Below are 23914 nucleotides of genomic sequence, written 5' to 3'. Positions count from 1 at the left end.
GCTCAACTCTCTCAGGCCCTTTTATGACAATTTCATTTATAATTAAGAATATCCTTTGGGAGATAAAGTGAATTATGAATAGGATAAATTTATTTGTCTATAAATTGGTTTAGGAATCGCAGATTTTGGTATTTGGGACTGGATATCTAGCGTTACAAAATTAGAAGCAACATCAGCACATCATCATTAAGCATTCTATGGTTTTTTTTTTTTTTTGAGGAAGATTAGCCCTGACCTAACTGCTGCCAATCTTCCTCTTTTTGCTGAGGAAGACTGGCCCTGCGCTAACACCCGCATCCATCTTCCTCTACTTTATACATGGGATGCCTACCACAGCATGGCTTGCCAAGCAGTGCCAGGTCTGCACTCAGGATCCAAACTGGTGATACCCGGGCTGCCGAAGTAGAATGTGCACACTTAACCACTGTGCCACCAGGCCGGCCCCTATACTCTATTCTTTACCTAGCTTTTTTCTTCACAGGACTTGAAACTATTTGAAAACAGATCATCTACTTATCTGCTCATTTATTGTGTATCTTCCCTACTAGAAGGTAATTTTCTTAAATAGGAAAATCTGCATGTCCTATTCACTAATGTATTCCTAGTACCTAGAATTGCATCTGGTACATACTACTCAATGAATATTTGTTAAAAAAAGAAAAAAACAATTAACCTCTTGAAAACCACCATCATACCATATTTAAATTTAGATGATGAACTCAATGTTTATCATCCTTTCTATTTCTAATCGTAATTTTTCCTTAGTTGGCAATCTGCCTATAAACCAGATTTAGATCTTAAGTTTTAACTATTTTTTTGTGAGGAAGATTGGCCCTGAGCTAACATCTGTGCCACTTTCCTTTATTTTATGTGGGATGCTGCCACAGCAAGGCTTGATGAGTGTTGCTAGGTCTGTGGCCAGGATCTGAAACTGTGAACACCAGACTGCTGAAGTGGAGTGTGCGAACTTAACCACCATGCCACCGGGCCAACCCCTAGATCTTAGTTTTAAAAAATGGAAATGGGGGCCGGCCCGGTGGCGCAGCAGTTAAGTTCACACGTTCTGCTTTGGTGGCCCAGGGCTCACCAGTTTGGATCCCAGGTGTGGACATGGCACTGCTTGGTAAGCCATGCTGTGGCAAGTGTCCCACATATACAGCAGAGGAAGATGGGTATGGATGTTAGCTCGGGGCCGGTCTTCCTCAGCAAAAAGAGGAGGATTGGCAGCAGATGTTAGCGCAGGGCTAATCTTCCTCAAAAAAAAAAAAGGAAATGAATATAATGCCAAAATTAAAGAAAAATATTACTGTGATTGTTCTAATGTAAAAAGAGCATCTTATATAACCCACTGAAAAGCTCTAAATTCTAATAGTGAGAGCGTTCTTCCTTTGGTTAACTACATGTCATTATTAAGTGATAATATTACCTTAATTGGAGGGTGCTGAGAACGGCAAAAGTCATTGATCTTCTTCTGCAATGGAAGTTGGATCTCAGTCAATACTACACACTGTTGAGAAAAATACAAGAAATTAAAGACTAGAAAATCCACAATTATTTTGGTAATATATAACTTCTAAGTCAGAAGCATATCAGTTTGCATTATGCTAAAAATACATTGTTTTCCTTATAAAAAAATACTATCCTATTGTAACCCATTCTAAGGTTAATACCTTCAGAAGTACAGAATAACAAAAGTAAAAATAATATATACAGGGGAAAATATGCCCACATTAAATTCAATTACGAAAACAGGTTTCATAATTAGAAGCAAAATTTAATATCCCTCCTATGTGGTATTTACGTACTCCAAGTGATTGGAAATTTTACTTGCTATTGCCTTGGGAATACTAAGCTAGTCACCAGAGTATCAATTTAATGCTAACTTAAAGGGATAACAATTAGATTTTTAAAGAGGTACATTAGTTGGCTTAGCTTTCTTTTACTTGAGATTCAACAGATTCACAATATAACAAACTTATGCTTTATAACAATGTCATTAGTAAAACCAAGATTGTTAAAGATAGCAAATTATAATTTTCAACATCTACTTCATTTAATTTTTGTATGACCACCCTATGAGATAAGTAAAAAAGGTTTTATAATCAAATTTTATCATAAGTAACTTAGACTCATATGGGTCAAATACTTTCTTAGGGTCACTCAATTATCAAGTGGCAAGAGCAGAGCTAGACTCTCAGTCTAGAGTTTTCCTTGCTGCTGGTTTCCATGAATTGGATAACTTTATTTCACTACAAATAGCCAAGTGTGAATTTAGTCTTATTTATCTAGGTTAGAATATGGTGTGCTTCTCACTCTCACGCGGTCTGTCACTATATACGTCTCACTGGGTATGTCATGAATGCAAGGCTTTGACCGTTCTTTCTTGGGCTATTTCTCAGGATTGTATTTGCCTTGTGCAAGCTTGCGGAACGAGGTAATGTCTCCCTCTGCGAGCAGGAACAGGCTTGTTTACTGCTTGCTATAAAATAGCAGGTTCCCGAAGCTCAGGGTTCCTCTCCTCTAAAGGAACCACTAAATGTGCAGGCATCCACTGAGCCCTCTGTACTGCACTAGTGGGATCTGAGGGGTAGGCAAAAGGAAACAAGGCAAACATGATGTTCATACTTCTTACCATACTCTGAGTAATAAAGTCCTTAGTCTATGACCCAGAAATCCCATTTTTTCTGCCAACATCCATGAAACAGTAACAAGGTACCTTATAAGCTTGTAAATAGGGTAAAATCAAATCCCAGAGCCAGCATATACTACATCTGATTTGTGTTTCCTCAATGCCAGAAAATTCTCAGGCATAATTTATTTGAATATTGCCTTTTCCTAATATTCTCCTTCTAGAAATCCAGTCTCATGAATTGGACTTTTACATTCAAGCTTTCAATTAATTTCTCTTTCACATTTTCTTATTTCTGTGTGCTGTAGTCTCAATAACTTCCTCAGCTCTCTTTTAATTCACTAATTCTTACTCCAGTTTTATCTATCCAATGTTTAATCTATTCATTGAGTTTTAATTTTCAATACTATATTTTCATTTCTAAGTTCTATTTGGTTATTTATCACATCTGCCTGATTGTTTGCTATAGTGTCTTATTCCCATATTATATATTTAATCCCTTCTTTTAAGATTTAGTCAGTTTGAACATCTATATTTTATAGCCCCTATCCAATAATTCTATTATCTGAAATTCTTGGAGGTGTAATTCTTCTGTTTGTTATATCCACTGACTCTTTTTTTTTTTTTTTTTTTTAAAGATTTTATTTTTTCCTTTTTCTCCCCAAAGCCCCCCGGTACATAGTTGTGTATTCTTCGTTGTGGGTTCCTCTAGTTGTGGCATGTGGGATGCTGCCTCAGCGTGGTCTGACGAGCAGTGCCATGTCCGCGCCCAGGATTCGAACCGACGAAACACTGGGCCGCCTGCAGCAGAGCGCGCGAACTTAACCACTCGGCCACGGGGCCAGCCCCTATATCCACTGACTCTTGATTATGCTGAACTGCTTTTTACTGTCTTGTTATTTTGCATTGTGAACTTGTAACCACAGACCAGTTTAAACCGGCCCCATCTTATCAAAGACAGAATGTTAAAGTTATCCTGTAGGGGCATCGGGGGTATCGAGCCAAAAGTGCAAGTCATGTAGCCAGAGCACACACAGAGGAGAAACTTTTGACCTGAAATAACATCTGGAACCAAAGATCTTCCTACTATGGAACCAAAGGACCGGGACATGACCAGAACTTCAAAGCTGGACTCTCTTCAGAAGCAAGGGGTCCAGTGTCCAGGAAGATCCAGTGTTAACGCCCCTTTCCATGCTTTATCACAAATGATCTTGCTTGCTTAAAGACCTTCCAGTTTAAAACTCTCCCGCCTGTGCTTCCACATACCACCCTGCCTTCCCAAATCCCTTAAATTTTACCCCAAATTCTGAATCAGGGAGATGGATTTGAGAGCCATGTCTCCTGTCTCCCTGCTAGTCAACCTCACAATAAAGTCTTTTCTTTTCTCAAAAGCCAGTGCCATAGAATTGGCTTCTATGTGTGTCAGGCAGTGGGCCCTTGTCTGGTAACAAACTGATCTTCAAAGGGGTTTTATTTTTGGAATATCCTGTGGCCTAGTTGAGGGTACACTCCTCCAGATCTGTAGAGTTTTATTTCTATCTGGTATTCTAGTGTATCACCAGCTTAGTACTCTTTTTATGTTAAGTTCTCAGCTTGGGAAATTTTAGACTACAAAGAATTATAAAGCTGATCTCCAAATTTGTGTGAGGACAGGCTTATGGTTATGAATTCCTAGAGAAGATTTTCATTTTTTCATTTAGCACTCAAGAGAAAAACAGACAAGCTTCTTATTCTGATGGGCAAAGGTTGTTCCCATCCACCCTTTCACTGAGGGTGTAGCTCTCTGACATTTTGGCTTTACAAAGAGGGGTAGGTCTCAATTCCATTTCTCTCTCTCATGTAGACCTATTTTGTATTTTCTGTTCCTGTGTGACCATTAATTCCCAAGAAACGTGATTACTGAGACAGGCAAACTCTATCCTTGAAAGTGCCCAGAATCAACAGTTCACTGGTCTTCTTTTAGCTACTTATTCATTTTTTAGCTTCTAAGCACTTCCCTTACATTATTTTGAGCTCAGGTAGTCATTTAAAAGGAAGTCTATTAAGCATCTTTGTTTTTTTTGTTTTTGTTAGTGCCATTGAGTAGACTACAACTCCTGGCGGAAGCCTGCCTGGTCTTTTTGTGCCATCCTCTCACTTTCTGGTACAGTATCAGACAAAGCTCTGCTGCTATTTATATGGTTTTCATGGCCAATTTTTTTGGAAGTGGATAGCCAACTCCTTTTTCCTAGTCTGTCTCAGTCTGGAACCTGTCCACCATGAGTGACCCTGCTGGTGTTTGAAATACCACTAGCATAGCTTTCAGCATCACAGCAACACACAACCACCACATTATGACAACAGAGATGGGTGGTATAGCTCCCGGACCTGGAAATGAACCTGGGCCTCGGCAGTGAGCGCCGAATCTTAAACACTAGAACACCAGGGCTGGCTAAGCATCTTTGTAGCAGGATGAATTTCAATTTATCCAGTCCAGAATGGAAACTACACTAATTTTTCAAATAAGAGTGATGTGATTATAATAAGTGATACATATTTTGGTGGTCATCCAAGGTTCCTGGCACACAGCTCCAAAAACTCCTGTAATTTCCTATACAAGAGCTAGAACGGCATCTTTTGTTATAATATTTAGTTCTGTCCCAGTTCCTGAAATAACTCCAGAGTGATAAAGGTGAAATGGATGTCTTCTGTTATTCATAACAAGCCCCTAACAACCACACCTGAGTTTACCTTGTTAACGAAGTGACTTTTGGAAAGCCCTTAAGGACGGGAGCTGGTTGCCAGGGGAACTGATCTTGTGACTTCAGGGTCAGAACTTTCAGCCCCATCTCCCAGACTTCTGGGGAGGGGAGAGGGGCTGGAGATTGACTGAATCACTAATTGCCAATGATTTAATCATTCATGCTTGCATGATAAAGACTCCATAAAAATCCTTAAACTAGGGGCTCAGAGAGCTTCCGGGTTTGTGAATATGTGGAGGTGCTAGGAAGGCGGAATACCTGGAGAGGGCTTGGAAGCTTTGTGCCCCTTCTCTCACACCTTGCCCGATGCACATCTTTCATCTGGCTGTTCCTGAGATGTATCCTTTTATAATAAACTGGTAATCTAGTAAGTAAACTTTTCCTGAGTTCTGGCAAATTAATTGAACCTGAGGAGGGGTTGCGGGAACCTCTGATTTACAGCCAGTCCTCAGAAGCACAGGTAATAACCTGGACTTGCAACTCGCATTGGAAAGTGAAGAAGGGGAGCACTTCTTGTGGGACTGAGTGACCTGTGGGATCTGATGCTATCTCCAGGTAGAGTGTCCAAACTGAATTGAATTATAGGACACTTAGCCAGGTGTCCAGAGAGTTGGAGAATTGCTTGGTGTGAGGGAAAAACCCACACAAATATGATCACACAAGTGCCAGAAGTATTGAGAGTAGAGGAGAAACACAGGAGTGTTTCTTCCTAGACAATGGGTAACATCTTAGTTTCACCACAGGGAAAATCTGGGTCAATCTATTCACTTTTAGAACATCCAAGGTGCTGAAAATTCTTCTTGTTGTTATTTATGGTTGCCTAAGGTAGACTGACTTGTTGATCCATATTTTTTTTTTTTTTTGAGGAAGACTAGCCCTGAGCTAATATCTGTTGCCAATCTTCCTCTCTTTGCTGAGGAAGACTGGCCCTGAGCTAACACCCATGCCCATCATCCTCTACTTTATAAGTGGCACGACTGCCACAGCATGGCTTGCCAAGCAGTGCCATGTCCGTTCCCGTGATCTGAACTGGCGAACCCCGGGCCGCCAAAGCTGAACGTGCGCACTTACCTGCTGTGTCACCGGGCGGGCCACTGATCCATATTTTTTACTTCTCTGTAATCAAATTATATGTCACCCTTTGCCCATGGCCTTAGGACAATCAGAGTGTACTTTCCTGCTCCTTAACTTTGGGCTTGACCATGTGACTTGCTTTGGCCAATGGAATATTAATGGAAATAACATGAACAGAGGCTTGAAACGTGCTTGGATGGCTGCACTTACACCTTTGTGCTTCTGCTATTGCCATGAGATCATATCCTAGGTAGCCTCCTAGTCCCAGAAGAGAGACACATGGAGCAGAACCCAGACTCTGGAGTTCAAGTTCAGTCTAGAACAGCTGGACTCCAACTGACATGCAGATGCATGGGAAAGAAACAAAATGCATGTTGCTATAAACCACTGAGTTTTAGGCAGTTTTTCAATGCACATTATTGTGAAAACAGCTGACTGATATAATTGCTTTGTCAGTAGTTCTTAGGCCCTTTCCCTAAAATGGAGCATTTGAAAGGTATTATTCTAAAGGAAGTCTTTTAATCTAAATTTTTTTGTTCTCAAAAGAGTAGGTTAAATTAGTTATACCATATTAATAGTTAATGGTTTGCCTTGGAATCTGTCAATAACATCTAATATAAAATGGGGTACCAACCTGGTAATTATCTAAGAAGGAGAGATCTGTCGTTTCATTTAAAGGAACAGAAGATGTTGTGACATGAACATATGGATTTAGTTCTGCAATATGTTGAAGTACAGCTTCCGCCCTAAAAAAATAAATAAATGACCTTTACTATTCTTTCATTCAATATACTCAATCTCTCAAATTTGAACACTGACGACATCAGAGGAACGTGAATGTTATAAAATTTCAATGGAAATTTAATACACTGTAGAGGAAGAGAAAACTAAGATTTATCTTTATAAATAACTATACAATCTTGAGATGCAGCATACTATTGTATTCCATAGTAAGCTACATAATCTCAAAGGGTACCTTCTTAGTTCCAAGCTCCTTAAGTCTTTTAACAATAAAGACCTCCTCTAACAATCTTAAAGAAATTCATTCCTAGGTAGCAATGTGAATGTATTAAAAATATGAGAAATATAAATGATTAAATATGTATATGTCAATACTTATTTATCCATGGTAGCATGAACTTACGGTGATGAGTTAAACAACTATGACTGAACTGGTGTTCTGGATAGAGAAAATATTCTAAGCAATTGCAAGAGAAAAAAAAATCCTATGATAATACATTAAAATATCTTCACCTGTTTCTCATATTAGCAACATCATCTTCACAGAGAAAGAAGTTGATTCCTAGATCCCATGCTTGGCATTTTTCTGTATCATGAATTGTAAGTGCCTTCAAAAAAGAGGAAAATATCTGTTAAAGTCAGGAATAAGACAAAGATGCTTACTATCTCCAATACTATTTATACTGTATAGCAAGTATTATCTTGCATAATCAGACAACAGAAAGTAATTAAAGGCTTACGTATTGGAAATGACATAAAGTTAGATCCATTCACAGATGATATGACTATATACATCTGGAAACCCAGAAAAATTAATGGACAAAATACTTTAAACAGTATGAGAATTTAAATTTAGGAAAGTAGCATGTTATTTAAATCAACATAAAAAAATCAAAAAAATTCACATATACGTTTCCCAAATGCTCCATCTTCAAAGCAAGAAAGATAACTAACTGCTAAAAAATCTGTAACTTATATTACAGTCCACAAATCTTACAGAAAAAGGGGCAAAGTATATGAACACAAACTATACTGAAAAAGAAATGCATGTGGCCCTTTAAAATATTTAAGCATGTTCAATCTTGTTCAAGAATAAAATACCTTTTCTCATTCATGAGAATGGAATAAATCCAAAAGTTTGATAATATATTCTATTGGTGAGAGAGAGGTGAATCAGGCATTCTCAAACATTGGTAGAAATGTGAAGTGGTACAACCTCAATGGAAAGGAATTTGGCAATCTCTAGCAAAATGTGCATTTTTACCCTTTGACACAGCAATCCCACTTTTAAGAATATCCCAAACACACACTGAGAAAAATACAAAAAGACCTATGTACAAGAACACTGCGGCACTATTTGTAATAGCAAAAGGCGGAAAATAATCAAAATGTCCACCAATGAAGAACTGGATATAATAATATATGATACATCCACAAAATGTATATCTATGCAGTTATAAAAAAAGAATGAAATATCTATATATTTATCACCAAGGTATAATCCCAGGATATGCTGTTACATGATAAAAAGCAAGGTGGAGAAAAATATGGTACTCTATCTAAGAAAGGCAGATGGGGATAAATATGTACACACACACATATACAGATTTCCATGTTTATAAGTATCCATTTGCTTATATTAAGAAACAGTGAGAAAAAGGGAGTGACATAATAAAGGAAAGAATACCACAGAGATAAGCTAGACATACCTGAATATACTGTTTTATCAATTTGACTTTGAATTATATAAGTCTTACAAATTAGTAAAACTAAATTAAATTTTAAAAAGCAATCCTTAAAAATCCAAAGCAAGAATGGACAAAACTATTGATTAAACTTGGAATTATTTAAAGTAACTTAAGAAAGCACTTAATGTGTCTGCCAAATCCAGATGGGATATATCCTAAGGATAAAAAAACTTAAACCTTACAGTAAGAGATACAAAGATAAAATCAAAGAAGTAAATACTCTATAATCCTAAATTGAAACTCAGAAATTTCAATGTTTACTCATGATGAATGTTCTAGCTCTGCTCATTGAAAAGATTTTACCATCAGTGACAATCAAAGACTACTGGGGTTGTATTAAAAGGACTCACGAACTTGCAGACGATCCCAATGAGCAAAGATGTTAAAATTTGAGCATCAATGAGAATAACTACTACAGTAGATCAAAACACATCAAATATGTTTAAATCCAGGAGTTTATCATGATGTTCATGTACACACACAGACACACACAACACAAGTTCACTAGTCACTTTTGGGGGATGAAAGGAAACCAGTGATTTTGAAAACTGCTAAATAAAGGGGGGAAAATCAGTATTTATCCTGCCTTTGGTACATATACAAATGATACTTTAATGAAACCAAATAAGTGATGAATGGAAAATTTTCTTTCTAAAGTATTATTTCAGTTAATAAAAGAAGAAAAAATGATGGCATTAGAATATCAATGCCCCTAATAAAATAACGAATCTAGGCAATAATCATTAATAGCTAGTAATAATCACAAAAAAGGGGACAACAGAATATTATTTCCTCTTGATGGGAGAAAGTATCATGTGTGAAACAGTAGTGCCAAAAGAATCAAATCTAAATCTGATTCTCTGGACATAACTACCAGTTTGCAGGAAATATAGGGGTAGAGGTACACATGATAAACGACCTGATTTCTTTAACAAGTGAATTGCAAGAAAAAAAAAAATCAAGGAAGGGAAATTTAAAAATCAAAAGAAACCAAGTTCACCATATAAACTTTGCTTGGGTCTTGATTAGAAGAAACAAATTAAAAAAATTTCTAAGACAATTGCAAAAATTTGAACTCTAACTAGATATTTGGTAATAGGCAGGCTTCTAAAATGGCCCCAATGATTCCTGTTTCCTGCTCCTAAGGCCTTTGTGTGATCCCCTCCCCTTGAGTGTAAGCTGGACCTAGTGACTTGCTTTTAATGAATATAGCATAGGTGATGGAATGTCACTTCTAAGGTTAGGTGACAAAAGACTCTGATTTGTCTTGCTAGACCATTCTCTTTCTTTTTTTTTTTCCCCCCAGTTTTTTTTTTATTGAGTTATTGATAGGTTACAATCTTGTGAAATTTCAATTGTACATTAATGTTTGTCAGTCATGTTGTAGGTGCACCACTTCACCCTTTGTGCCCACCCCCCACCCCACCTTTCCCCTGGTATCCACTAAACTGTTCTTGGTCCATAGTTCTAAATTCCTCATATGAGTGGAGTCATACACAGATTATCTTTCTCTTGCTGGCTTATTTCACTTAACATAATTCTCTCAAGGTCCATCCATGTTATTGCAAATGGAATGATTCTGTTCTGTTTTGCAGCTGAGTAGTATTCCATTGAATATATGTACCACATCTTCTTTATCCATTCGTCTGTTGATGGGTAGACCATTCTCTTTCTTGTCTTCTTGTTAGCTTACTCTGATGAAGCAAGCTGCCATATTGTGAGGTGCCCTATGGAGAAGACCTCATGCCAAGGAACTGAGGGTGACCTCTGACCAAAGCTAGCAAGGAAGTGAGGTGGGAATGTGAAGTGGCACAACCTGGCCATTGAATCCTGTCAAAACTACATGAGCAAGCTTGGGAAGCAGATTCTGCCCTTGGCTTCAAGATGACAGTGAGCCCTGCCAATATCTTGACTGTGGCCTTTTACGAGATCTTCAAATAGAGGAATCAGCTAAATTGGGCCTAATTCCTGACCCACAGAAACTGAGATAAATGCTGTTGTCTAAGTTGCTAAGTTTTGGGCTAATTTGTTTTGCAGCTATAGGTGACTGCTACAATGATATTAAGCAATTGTTACATTTTTAGGTGTGAAAATGGTATTGTGGTCAGATTTTCAAAAGGCAGTCATCTTTTAGAACCATATACCAAAATATTTAAAGGAGATATAACAGGTGGTCTCAGCATCACATCAAAATAATTTGGTGTCCGGGGAGCAGTGGGGGAACGGGAAGGAGATACATGAAACAAATTTGTCTATGGGCACGTAATTGCAGTTACATGATGAGTACATGGAGTTTTGCTAAAACTATTCTATTTTTGTATAATTTTGAAATTTTCTGGAATAAAAAGTTTTTTAAAAAGAGGAAAATAGAGCATTAAAACAATTTTGCTACTAAATAAGGAAGCAATAATTAGTCCAAAGTGTAAAGAATATTACCACAACTGATGAGCACAACAAAACAAAAAAGTTTATAACTAACAATTCTTACCCTCTCACCAAGGACATTTACTCACTTACCTTAATCCCTGCAAGAACGAGATTTTTTGCTGTAACAGGAAAAAAAAAGAACAGCTTAATATTAGGAATGTATATTAGATATGTCTTCATGGAGCTTGGTCATATCTCTGACTGGATAATTTTAACTTTTTTACTATTTAAGAAATACAAGTTCCTTAGAAAATACAGATGAACAAGAAGGAAAAAATAACTTTCCCATAATCACACCACACTGAAATAATCACTCTCAAAATTTTAGTGTATTCTTGGGGCTGGCCTGGGGGAATAGTGGTGAAGTTTGTGTGCTCTGCTTTGGCGGCCCAGGGTCCGCATGTTCAGATCCCGGGTGTGGACCTACGCACTGCTCATCAAGCCATGCTGTGACAGTCAGTGTCCCACATATAAAAAACAGAAAACAGAGGAAGACTGCCACAGATGTTAACACAGGGACAGGCTTCCTCAAGCAAAAAGAGGAAGACTGGCAATGGATGTTGGCTCAGGGCCAATGTTCCTTAGCACCCCCCCCAAAATATTTTAGTGTATTCTTCCAGACATATTGTTATGAATATACATATGTGTGCTTTATCATAATGAATTAATGGACATAGAGAATGATCATTAATGGCTATTAACATCACAAAAAAAGAAGCAAGAGAGTCATTACTGGTTCCTTGTGGAAGAACACAACAGTACCATGAAATGATCTTGCCAAAAGAATCAAAACTGAATCTGATCAAGGCTTTGGATCTAATTTCCTTTATAGTAAATAAGACAGGGGAAGGAGTTAAATTCTTTAAATTATGTTGTTCAAAAGTGTCGTATAAAATTATGAATAAAAATAGTCCTTACCAATTTCCAAACCAAGACCACCCATACCACTTAAGAAAACACGAGACTTGGCCATCTTCTGCATTGCTGTGTCTCCAAGAACATACCTCTGTCGACTACATGTAAAACACAATGGAAAATAATTTATTTCATCAAAATTATATATCCCTTTAAAGTTGTTTGCAAAAGAATAGCATGGCAAGTAGATCCTGCCCACAGACTTGTTTTGGATCACTTGCATAGTGTTTAAAATTTCTGAATTAACTTTGCGATCTCCATTTTAATCCTTTTCCTGTAAGCAGGCTTTCTGAGGCAAAAAATTGGTTCCCTTGTTGGAGTTTAGGTGATTTAAAATTAAGCAGTTTTCAAACATTATTGTAAATATAAAAGCTGATAAAGTATATAAAAGACCCTGCCACAGGTAGTATCAGAAAGGGAATTTAAAAAAAATATGCATTGGCAATTTAAAAAAGTCCGATATAGTAATAAAGCCAACAGTAAGAGCTTATTTGAAAGAAGAGTGATAAATATGATGCTATACCAGTTTTTGAAGATAGTGGACATTCCAATGGATTCTTATGAGAATCACTTGAAAGATGAGTTTAGTATAAACAACAAATAATTCCAGAACCCTTTGGGTTGTATGTATTTCTTTGGAATTCATTCACACACACACACACACACGCTAGTTTAATGTATGTTTGTTTAACATATAGATGTTTGTTTAATTCCCATATTTCTGCTATTCATATTCACTATAAAAAAAAGCCAGAAAAGGGATTTCTGTCTAGTCAGAAGAACCTTCGTAAACACCAGCTATCTTTGTTATTTCCTTCTTTACCCTACAAAAGATAATAAAACCTAGGCTTTTCTTTAAAGTGTTATTCATCCTTTCTGTTTCAGAGATAAAAACCATCCATTTATTCATCAAATATTTATTGAATATCTACTATGGTATGTATGGAACAGTGTATTATATAGTCTTACCACCCTTATTTGTGTACCCCTAAATAACATATTTAAGTTTTCTCTGTTTTGTAACTTTAAATAAATGGGATCATTTTGAACATCTTCTTTTGTGTCTTGCTCTTTTTGAATGAAATTATATATAATGAGATTTATTCATATCAATACATGTAGCAGACCATTAATTTTCATTTGTGTTGTATTCTATTGTATTTTACTATGCTATTCTAATAATGTACCATAATATAGCTATATTACAGTTTTGGACAGTTACCAATTATGGGACTATGAGCATTCTTATATACGTTTCCTGGTATACATGTGCAGTAGTTTCCACTGTGCATATATCTAGGAGAGGAAATGCAGGGCTAACTTTATTAAATAATGCCAAACTGTTTTCCAAAGTGGATGCACCAATTTACTCTCTTCCTGGAAGGGTATCAAAGTCCCTGCAGTTCCACATTCTTAATGTGAAGGAAACAGTTAACATAACAGGCTTGATCTTCAGCTTGTTTACAGGGCTAGACCTTGGTTGGTGTCTGTGAACTTGGCTTTTGAAACATTTCCTATGCTAATAAATTTTACTTTTCTATTTTCTTTTTTCCTACTTTCCGGAAACAAAAACTCATTAATTCTCAGGTTTCCTTTTCTACAATACAGTCATGTGTTACTTAACGATGGGGATATGTTCTGAGAAATGCCTCGTCAGGCGATTCTGTCGTCGTGCGAACATCATAGAGTATTTACACAAACCTAAATGGTATAGCCTACTACATACCTAGGCTATATGGTGTAGCTTATCATTCCTAGGCTACAAACCTATACAGCGTGTTACTGTACTGAATATTGTAGGCAACTGTAACACAATGGTAAGTATTCGTATATCTAAACATACAAAAGGTATAGCAAAAATACACTATTAAAGATAAAAAACAGTACACCTGTACAGGGCAATTACCATGAAGGTTGCAGGACTGGAAGCTACTCTGGGTGAGTCAGTGAGTGAGTGGTGAGTGGCCTAGGACATTACTGTACACTACTGTAGACTTTATAAACACTGTACACTTAGGCTACACTAAATTTATAAAAAAAATTTACTTTCCTCAATAATAAATTAACCTTAGTTTACTGTAACTTTTCTACTTTATAAACTTTCTAATTTTTTTAACTTTTTGACTCTTTTGTAATAACAGCTCAAAACACAAACACATTGTACAGCTGTTATGACAGTTATGCCACTAGGCAATAAGAATTTTTCAGCTCCATTGTAATCTTATGGAATCACTGTCATAAATGGGGCCTGTCATCAACAAAAATGTTACACGGCATGTGACTGTACACATGTAAAATTTTGATCTTAAACAGCATTCCAAATTTGGATACATAGTACTTTCACTATCATTTTCCAATTTTAATTATGATTCTTTTTTGCCTTATGGGTTAAACTGAAGTTTTTTAAATAGCTCCAAAAAAGCATGAATTATATATAATAAAATTATCTTATTGAATTTAAATATTTTGCTCTGCAAAAGACATTGTTAATAAAAAGAAAAAGACAAGCCACAAACTAGAAGAAAATATCTGCAAACATATATATAATAAAGAACTTGTAAACAGAGTATATAAAGAACTCAGTAAGACAAAGAACCTAACAAAACAGGAGAGGCGAAAGATTTAGAGATATTTCACCAAAGAAGATAGATGACAAATAGGCTCATGAAAAAATGCTCAGGATCACTAGATACTATGGAAATGCAAATTAAAACCACAATGTAATACCACTATATACATATCAGAATGCCTAAAATTAAAAAGACTGACTATACCAGGAGGTGAGTGAACACGTGGGACAACTCACACTCTCATCCACTACTAGTGGGAATGTAGAATAGCACAACTTGGGAAACATTTTAGCATTTCTTAAACAGTTCAAAAGAAACCTACCATACAACCCAGCCATTCATTTCTAGGAATTCAACCAAGAGTAAATGAAGCCACATATCTACCCTAAAACTTGTATATAACTTCTCATGACAGCCTTATTTGTAATAGTCAAAACCTGGAAACAACTCAAATGCCCACCAACAGCTGAATAAATTATAGTATATCCAAAGCAACATAATACAAGTCAACAATAAAAAGGAACAAATTACTGATGCAACATAGATGAATCTCAAAGTCATTACGCTGAGCGAAAGAAGTCAGACTCCTCAAAAGTGTATATACTGTATGATTCCATTTACATAAAATTCTAAAAAATCAAAACCATTCTACAGCGACAAAAAGCAGATCAGTGGTTGCCTGGGGAAATGGGAATTGGAGAAGGGAAGAAGGGATTACAGAGGGCACCAAGAAAATGTTTGGATGTGATGGATATATTCACTATCTAAATTGTGGTGATGATTTCACGAGTATATACACATGTCAAAACACATCAAATTGTACACTTTAAATATGTACAGTTTATTATACATCAATTATACCTTAATAAAACTGTGAAAAAAATATGTATTTATGTTGGGAGACACTCCTGCAAGAGTCTTTCATACTCCTACATTATCTCTGTAGATATGCCTACAAGAGCAAGGTCCTGACCTCTCTTAACCTGGGCCTTTCCTTAGGATTGTGTTTACAGCACATAATCTTGAGGGATGAGGCAAATCTCTCTCCAAGAAAAAGAGCAGTTTGCCTACTGCTTGCCATAAAATGGTGGATGCCAAAATTCAGTGTTCCTCAGCTGTGATGTAAACATGCAGTGTACACAGCATCCATCTGAGCCCATGGCATCACCCCCATGGGACTTGGGAGCAAGAGGAACTGACACCACGCTTATGTCTACGCTGCTTGCTGCCTTGTAAGTGATGAAAACCTTTGTCTCTGATCCAGAAGTTTCACATCTACTGTCAGCATCCACTAAATAATAATCAGCTAGCTTTCAGCTTTTAAGTAGGATAAAATCAAATCCTAGACCCTGAACATACATACATAAGGTCTGACAAGGTTAAAGAAGAGGATGTTGGAGGGTAAAGTGGTGAGGAGTGACATGGAGGCTAAAAAGAAAGATATGGCCATAACTCGTAAATAATAAACAGAAACGACTGAGCTCTTAGGCTCTATTCTTCATGATTAATTTGCAATTTGTACCAATTTTTCTCATTAAATATTTGTTGAATGAATGACTGTATTAAAAAATGAATGGATGAAAAACGATGAGATTTAAGAGGTTAAGTAATAGATTAAGATCACACATTCATAAATGGTGGAGGATGATTCAAATTCAGATCTAATACCAAAGAATATACTCTTACCACTATGTTACGCTGTATCCAAAAAGGGGCTTAAATACATATTATACAGTTTGGCCTCACCAATGTAGATGACAGGGAACCATTTAAGAATTTTAAACTGAGAAGCCATGGGCTCTGAGATGAGTTTCAAAAATATGACTTTGGATAAAATACGGAAGATGGATTAGAGACAAGAGTAGCTCTAAAGAGATTACATAACAGAATATTACAACAGTTCAATTGAGAGATGCCAAATGCAGAGAGAGAGAATGAAAGAGTTGGAATTGAATTGTTTAGAAAAAACTGAAAGGATTAAAAAAAATTAATTGTATTTGGAGGATGACAAATACGGAAAAATCTAAGATGACACGAAGGTTTCTAGTTTAGCTTACTGAGTGGGTGTGGTAGCATTTAATTAAGCTTGGGAACGAGAGGAGGAAAGGAGGAAAAGGGATCCAATAGTGTTGAGTGCTACTTTATGCCAAAAACTTTTACATTAACAGTTTTTTTATAAAATCTTTAAGACTAGACATTTGTTCTTAAGAAACGAGATATTCTCATTTATGCATGAGAAATATAAGGAGCAGAAAGATCAAATAACTAGTTCCAGTTCATACAAATATCGGTATTGGGATGTGAACATTCATCTCTATCTCCAGAGACCATGTTCATTCCACTGTACCAGAATGTTTCCCTAAGAAGTAGATATTTGCTGAACATCTACCTGGTTTACATTTAAAGTACCTTGTATGCATTTAAAAGCAAAGGTCGTGAGCTTGGGAAGAGAAAGCTGAAGAAAGAAATTAAAGTTTCACTAGCATACAGTGACAGCGAAAATCATGGGAATGGATGATGTGAATGACAGTATGAACTGAGAGAAAAATCCTAAAGTTGGAACCTGGAGTTTACAGTGCATGCAAAGCAAGAGCACCCTAGGAAAAAGTCTGAGAAGGAAGAGTCAGAGGAGTAGAAGCAAATCCAAAAATACTGTTATGTCAAAAGCCAGAGGAAAAAGTTTTCTCTAGTATTCCACTAGAATAAACACAGGTTTTGATACTATTATGGCTGTATTACATCTAGATACCTAAGAATGCCCTGATTCTGCTTTGATATTCACTTCTTCATAAAGTGATCTCTACACAGAAACCTATATGCAAGGAACATAGAAAAACAGATATCAAAGTACCAACTTAATATTAGGTGAATCAGCCCTAAATACCTCCAATGGAGAGTTCTTTGGTAAAAGCAGTTAGAAAACCAAGGCTGGAGTCCTAAACTGGGACTCATTCATTTCTTCAGATAAATCTTGGGATCAAGAGGCCCAGGCACATCCCCAGAGGGAAAGAAAGAAATGGCCAGATCTACAGAATTGGCTGAAGTCTAACTCACTCAACAATTTACAGGCAATAAAAGTACAGAAATAAACAGAGATGTGGCTCAGAATGCCATTAGAAACAGTCCCCCCAAAAAAGCTTTAGATTCTGAGAAAAATTTCGGATTTAATTGATCAGTAACTATAAGATGAATTAAGATTAAGCAGTAATAGGAAAAAAGTGAAATGTATTCAGAAAGACACTTTGTTCAACTAGGTATTGAAATTGTCCTAAAAATATTTCCCACTTATGTATATATATTGACAAATAAAAATGGCAAGCAATAGGATATATTGGACTATATGAGGAAGCCATTTGGTATAAACCTAATTCGGCCTGACTTTGTTTTTTCCAAAAGGGCCTGACTGTGGCTGTTGAGCAAGCATTGTATATCTGCTTAGCCATTTCCTATGGCCAGAATAAAGGCCCTTGAGATAAAGGTGCAACTTCCCCCCACACTGGCATTTCCTTAGGGATAAGCATCTTTCCTTAGGCTAGAAACTGATTGCTGTACTCACCTTTGACCACCCAGCTCACCTGTGACCACTCAGCTGAAGACAAGAGACTGCCACCCTGCTGTGTTCACTGAGACAGAAGACCTACCTGCCATTTCCATCAATCACTGTGCCGACAGAGCAGTCTCTCGACTATTGTAAAAAGGACATTTCAATCCTATGTGAAACATCCTCTCTGGGAGTATATAACCACTCTGTGCACCCCACTTCTTTGGTGCCCTTTCTTCCTTCGGGAAGAAAGGCCCCGGGTTATAATCCTCAGATTTAAGCTCAGAATAAACTCACCCAAATTTTCATTTATAGATTGGTTATGGATTATTTTCATCGACAATATGAATATTAGAAACTTATTAGTTAATACCCAAGATTTGTAGATTTTAGAGAGTTTTAGTTTTGTAGGAAAGCCTAATTATTTACAAGTAATTATAACCTGAGACTCAGTTATTCATATCTGAGAAAACCTATACCTAGTAAATATTAACCAAATTTCAATTATAGTATCTAGGAGGAAATAAATAATATTTCAAATACTGACTTTACAAATATCAACAAATCTAAGATGCCAAAAAGTTACGCTTCTTAATTTTTTGGTAAAAATGAATGTATGTGTATCTGGCCTGTTAAAAAGATGCTCATTTACTCAAAATATCCCAATTACAGAGAAAAGAGAAGCTTTTCTGTTTTTCTATCCTTCTAGCACTCAGAATCTTCCAGATATAAAGATTCTTACTGTCTTACTGTAGTAGCTTCATGTCAGATTCCAGCAGAGGGAATGTCGCACCTTGCCGTGATATTGGTTTTACCTCAGGTGAAATGTGTAAATGCCCTCTTAATATCAACATCTCCTAATGTTAGCACCATATGCACCTTTTTTCAGACTTTTCTATCTTATCTTTTGATTGTTCTAGCTTGGGTTCCTGCCCAGCCACTGAACTGCCAACTATCTAGGGTTCCAGACCACAGGTCAATCTGAACCCTCTGTCTTGTTCTAGTCATTCAATAATCATTTAATGAGAATCTTCTAAGAATTAGACACTGTGCCATGGACTTGGTTCTAAGAAACTCATAGTTTGACAGAGTTGACAAACATATAAAAAATACTATGAGACAATGTGATGAGTACTTTCACAGCAATGAGAATAATGTGCTTTAGGACTAAGCAGAAAGGATTATAAGTAACTCAGGTAACATACCAGAGTAGATATTTGAGTGAGTCTTAAAAGGTAAATAGACGGGCTGGCCCAGTGGCATAGCGGTTAAGTTTGCGCGCTCCACTTTGGCGGCCCGGGGTTTGCTGGTTCAGATCCTGGGCGCAGACCTAAGCACCACTTATCAAACCACGCTGTGGCAGGCGTCCCACATGCAAAATAGAGGAAGACGGGTACAGATGTTAACTCAATGCCAAGCTTCATGCAAAAAGAGGAGGATTGGCGGCAGATGTTAGCTCAGGGTTAATCTTCCTCCAAAAAACAAAAAGAAAGAAAGAAAACAATTTAAAAAAAGGTAAATAGAAGGTGTTTTTGAGGCACAAAAGGGCACTCTAGGAAAAGACCACTGAGGTGTAAAGGTATAAACTATGTTTGGTAAGAAAGTAGTCTAGTATGGCCAGCATATTTGGAGGAAAAGGTAAGTTGGGGCCAACACATGGTGTTGGAAAAACTGGATTTCTGCCATGTAAAAGATGAACAGAAGAAACTGGACCTTTATCTTATACCATGCACAAAATCAACCCAAAATGGATTAAGAATCTAAACATAAGACCCGAAACTATAAAAATTCCTAGAAGAAAATATAGAGGAAAAGCTTCTTAACATTGGGCTTGGCAAGCATTTGCTGGATATGACACTAAAAGCACAGGCAATAAAAGCAAAAACAGACACCTGGGACTACTTCAAAACTAAAAAGCTTCTGTGCAGCAAAGGAAACAATCAACAAAGTGAAAAGGCAAACTACGGGAATGGGAGAAAATATTTGCAAAACATATATCTAATAAGGGGTTAATATCCAAAATATATAAGAAACTACAATTCAATAGCAAAAGACCCCCAAATAACCTGATTAAAAAATGAGCAAGGACTAGAACAGACATTTCTACAAAGGAGACACAGAAATAGCCAAGAGGAATATGAAAAGGTGCTCAACATCACTAATAGGGAAATGCAAAACCACAATGAGATATCACCTCACACCTATCTGGATTGCCATTATAAAACAAAAACAAAACCCCAGAAAACAAGTGTTGGTGAAGCTGTGGAGAAACTGTTTGTGGGAACATAAACTGGTCCAGCTGCAATGGAAAACAGTATGGAGGGTCCTCAAAAAATTTAAAGAGAACTACCATATGATCCAGCAACACCTGATCATATATAAATTACTATATATCACATCTGAACTGCTATATTCTGTAACTTTCAGCCAAGCAAACTTCAGACTACTTACATAACAGTGCAAATGGAAAATTTAATCTCTGGTTTACTGAAAATTATATCCATTAATCAGCCATTACAGGGTCGGATGGATATAAAATAGTTTCACAAGGATTATAACTAATGAATAAAATTAGTCAATGCTATCTCAAGGAGCTGCCATTTGTTATCCTAAGAATATGACCAAAGGGACATTAAGAACATCATAATTATAGATTAAGAGTCAAACTTAAGTGACTTCTGAAGTATATTTATAATCAGGAGACCATATGGTAAAATGATTTTCACATAAGTAAAATTAAGTTAGTCTTTTCTTTTTAAAAAAATATAAAGAGAAATTCAAAATACATAATGAGCCAAATTTTACCTTCATAAAATGTCTTTTATGATTGTATAGAGAGAAAGTCTAAAAACTTTTAAACTGAGATTACATTATCTTCCATACAAACAACAAAGTATTAAAAAAAATTTCTTAGGAATAATAGCAACATGTGTTTTAATTTTTCTTTACTTTTGAAAAATACATTTTGAGTTCACGGAAAAGTATCGTAAAAAAAGGCCTACTAAATTCTATTCAAATCACAGCTCTTCAATCACACAATACCTCTCCACTTTCTACACAGTGCAAATATGCAATGTTGTTAATGAGATTAAAGCAAATATATTCTCTAGATGTTACTGACTGAAGTGAAATGAACTGTTTTTCATGAGACTCTTGCAGTAGTGAGAATATGAATGTGTACTGCCCAAAAACAACAGGTATATTTTGTGGTGAATAGCAAAATCATTCTTAGTCACATCACCGAAACCTAAAGCAACTGAGATTTAAATATTATTCAAGCTTTCAGACTAAAAACAAAAAACAAAAAACAAAAAAAAAAGAAAAAAAAACCCAGAAAACTCCCCCCAAAACCACAGAAACTCTAATTTTAACTTGAGAGGAACTCTTAGGATATATTTACAAAATTCTGCATAGGCTTAATGGTATCTTCAAATAGACTACTTCATTACTTGAGAACAATGAATGGGGAAAATAAGTTTCCGTTTTCATAAGGTCCTTACCTGTATAACGCATCATCAATCTCCACAGATTCTGTTGACATGATTGGCAAATTTGTATTTGTACTGAAAAAATAAAACAATTTATAAGGGCAAGTACAGTTATTCAATATTCACATTCTGTAATACAACAGTCAATTATATGTGAAATCAGAGTCACCAGTTATTAAAGGAGATTTTACAAACCAGAAATATATTTATATACCACTTTACTTAGATTTTAAAAATAGGTCAAAATTAAATTCACTGATTGTCTATTCTGTCTGTGGGTAAAATTAGAGTCCATGGTTGTTTCATTCTCAGGTGTTATCATTGCTACACATATTCTGACCTAGATTTTAGCAATTTTGTTGGAGTGCCCCATAAACGTTCTTTAATATACATAATCTTTAGATAATCTCATTCAACCCATGGAATTTACCATAAACTGATAATATCTAAACTTATTGCTCCATGTTTGATATATTCACTGACATCCAGATTTTATACACCTGACAAAAGAACATCTCTACTCTAATGTCTAATTGGTATTATGAACATAATAAGCCCCAAACAGAATTAATTGTCCCTACTTAATCTGTTTTCCCCCAGTCTTTCCCCAACCCAATTTCTGGTACCACAATTTACTCACTTGCTTAGACCAAAAATCTAGGGATCTTCTTGTTTAACTTGTTCTCTCATTTTCTCCATCTGTGAGTCCTGTTAGCTCTACCTTCAAAACAGATCTCATATCTGATCACTTATCACTATTTCAATCAGTACAATCTTAAGCCAAACCACCATCACATTTCATCTGAACTACTTCAAAGGCCTCCTAACTAGTCTCCCCATTTCTACCAATGTCCTTTCTCTTCAGTTTATTCTCCACATAACAGCCTAATCTTTTAGAATGTAGTCAGCCATCACTCCCCAACTTAGAACTACCCTTCAGTGGATTTCCTTTACTCCTAGAATAAAATTCAAACACTTTACATGCTTAAAAGGGCCTATGTGTTCTGTCTCCCAATTTCCTCTCCAATCTCAACTCCCACCACTCTCCCTCTTGCTGACTATATTCAGCCAAACTGGCCTACTTGCTGTTCCGCAAAAAGCCAAGCTTGCTACCACTTCAAAGTTTTTACAGTTGCTATTTCCTCTGCTTGGAATATTCTTCCTTCAGATCTCTGAATAGCTGACTCCTATCATTTAAGCCTCTATTAAAATATTGTCTCACAAATATTACACAGCCCATTCCTGATTCACCCTATCAATGAAATGGCTCCCCTTCTCCCTAGGTCACTCCCTAACTCCATACCCTGCTGTATTTCCTTCCAATCATTTACCATAGCTGTTTATTGTCTGTCTTCCCCTATAGAATGTATGATGTGCTAAGCATTCATTACTGTATTCCAAATACCTAAAACAGTACCTGACATTTACTACTCATAAGAGAGAACAGTGTCACTAATTGTTTTAAGTGCTTTAGATGTACTGAGTTAACCCTTACAACAACTTTGTGAGATACGCACTATTACCCATCTCCACTGAACAGAGGAAAAAAACTAAGGCTGACAGAGGTTAACTTAAATAACCTGCCCAAGGTCACAAAGCAGGTAAATGGCAGAGCCAGGATAGGAACCTAGGCAGTCTAGCTCTTGACCACGATGCTATACTGCCTACTGCCTCTCATAGTAGACATAAAGAAAGCATTCAACATCTGTTGAATGAACTTTAAAAACAACAAAAAAAAGCATTAAACATACTAATGTGACAAGATATAGTAATATATCGTTTGCCACAGCTCATCTCAATTTTTTCACAGCACAGCACACAAAGAGAAATGATAATAGGATATACAATGGGAAACAGACAGTTGCTGGACGGAAGGAACCAGCCTGGGGCATTTGGGTCTGAGCCATGGTGACAGTGGAGATCAATATCATCTTGGCAAAAGTGTAATGCATTCCAGGTTCTAGGAAGCTCTAATTATCAATTACAGGATTCTAAAAACGTGACAGCATGATATTTAGTTTTAGAATCCAGTTTTCTAGG

At 36.4% G+C, this 23914-nt stretch overlaps 1 protein-coding gene across 1 annotated transcript in view; it reads right to left on the bottom strand.

Moving 5' to 3' along the window:
- UBA6 (ubiquitin like modifier activating enzyme 6) overlaps nt 1–23914 on the bottom strand; it is an 81938-nt gene that overhangs the window by 56448 nt on the left and 1576 nt on the right. The window contains exons 2-7 of the mRNA XM_023638029.2: nt 21887–21949; nt 12279–12373; nt 11451–11479; nt 7699–7793; nt 7079–7190; nt 1427–1507 (exon numbers count right to left, since the gene is read on the bottom strand). Of these exons, the coding sequence (XP_023493797.1) occupies nt 1427–1507; nt 7079–7190; nt 7699–7793; nt 11451–11479; nt 12279–12373; nt 21887–21949 (475 nt within the window). The remainder of the gene's footprint in view (nt 1–1426; nt 1508–7078; nt 7191–7698; nt 7794–11450; nt 11480–12278; nt 12374–21886; nt 21950–23914) is intronic.

The sequence above is a fragment of the Equus caballus genome, chromosome 3 (genome assembly GCF_041296265.1).
Source record: "Equus caballus isolate H_3958 breed thoroughbred chromosome 3, TB-T2T, whole genome shotgun sequence".
Lineage (NCBI taxonomy): Eukaryota > Metazoa > Chordata > Mammalia > Perissodactyla > Equidae > Equus > Equus caballus.
The sequence above is the reverse complement of the archived record's forward strand: the minus strand, read 5'-3'. Positions and strand labels throughout refer to the sequence as shown.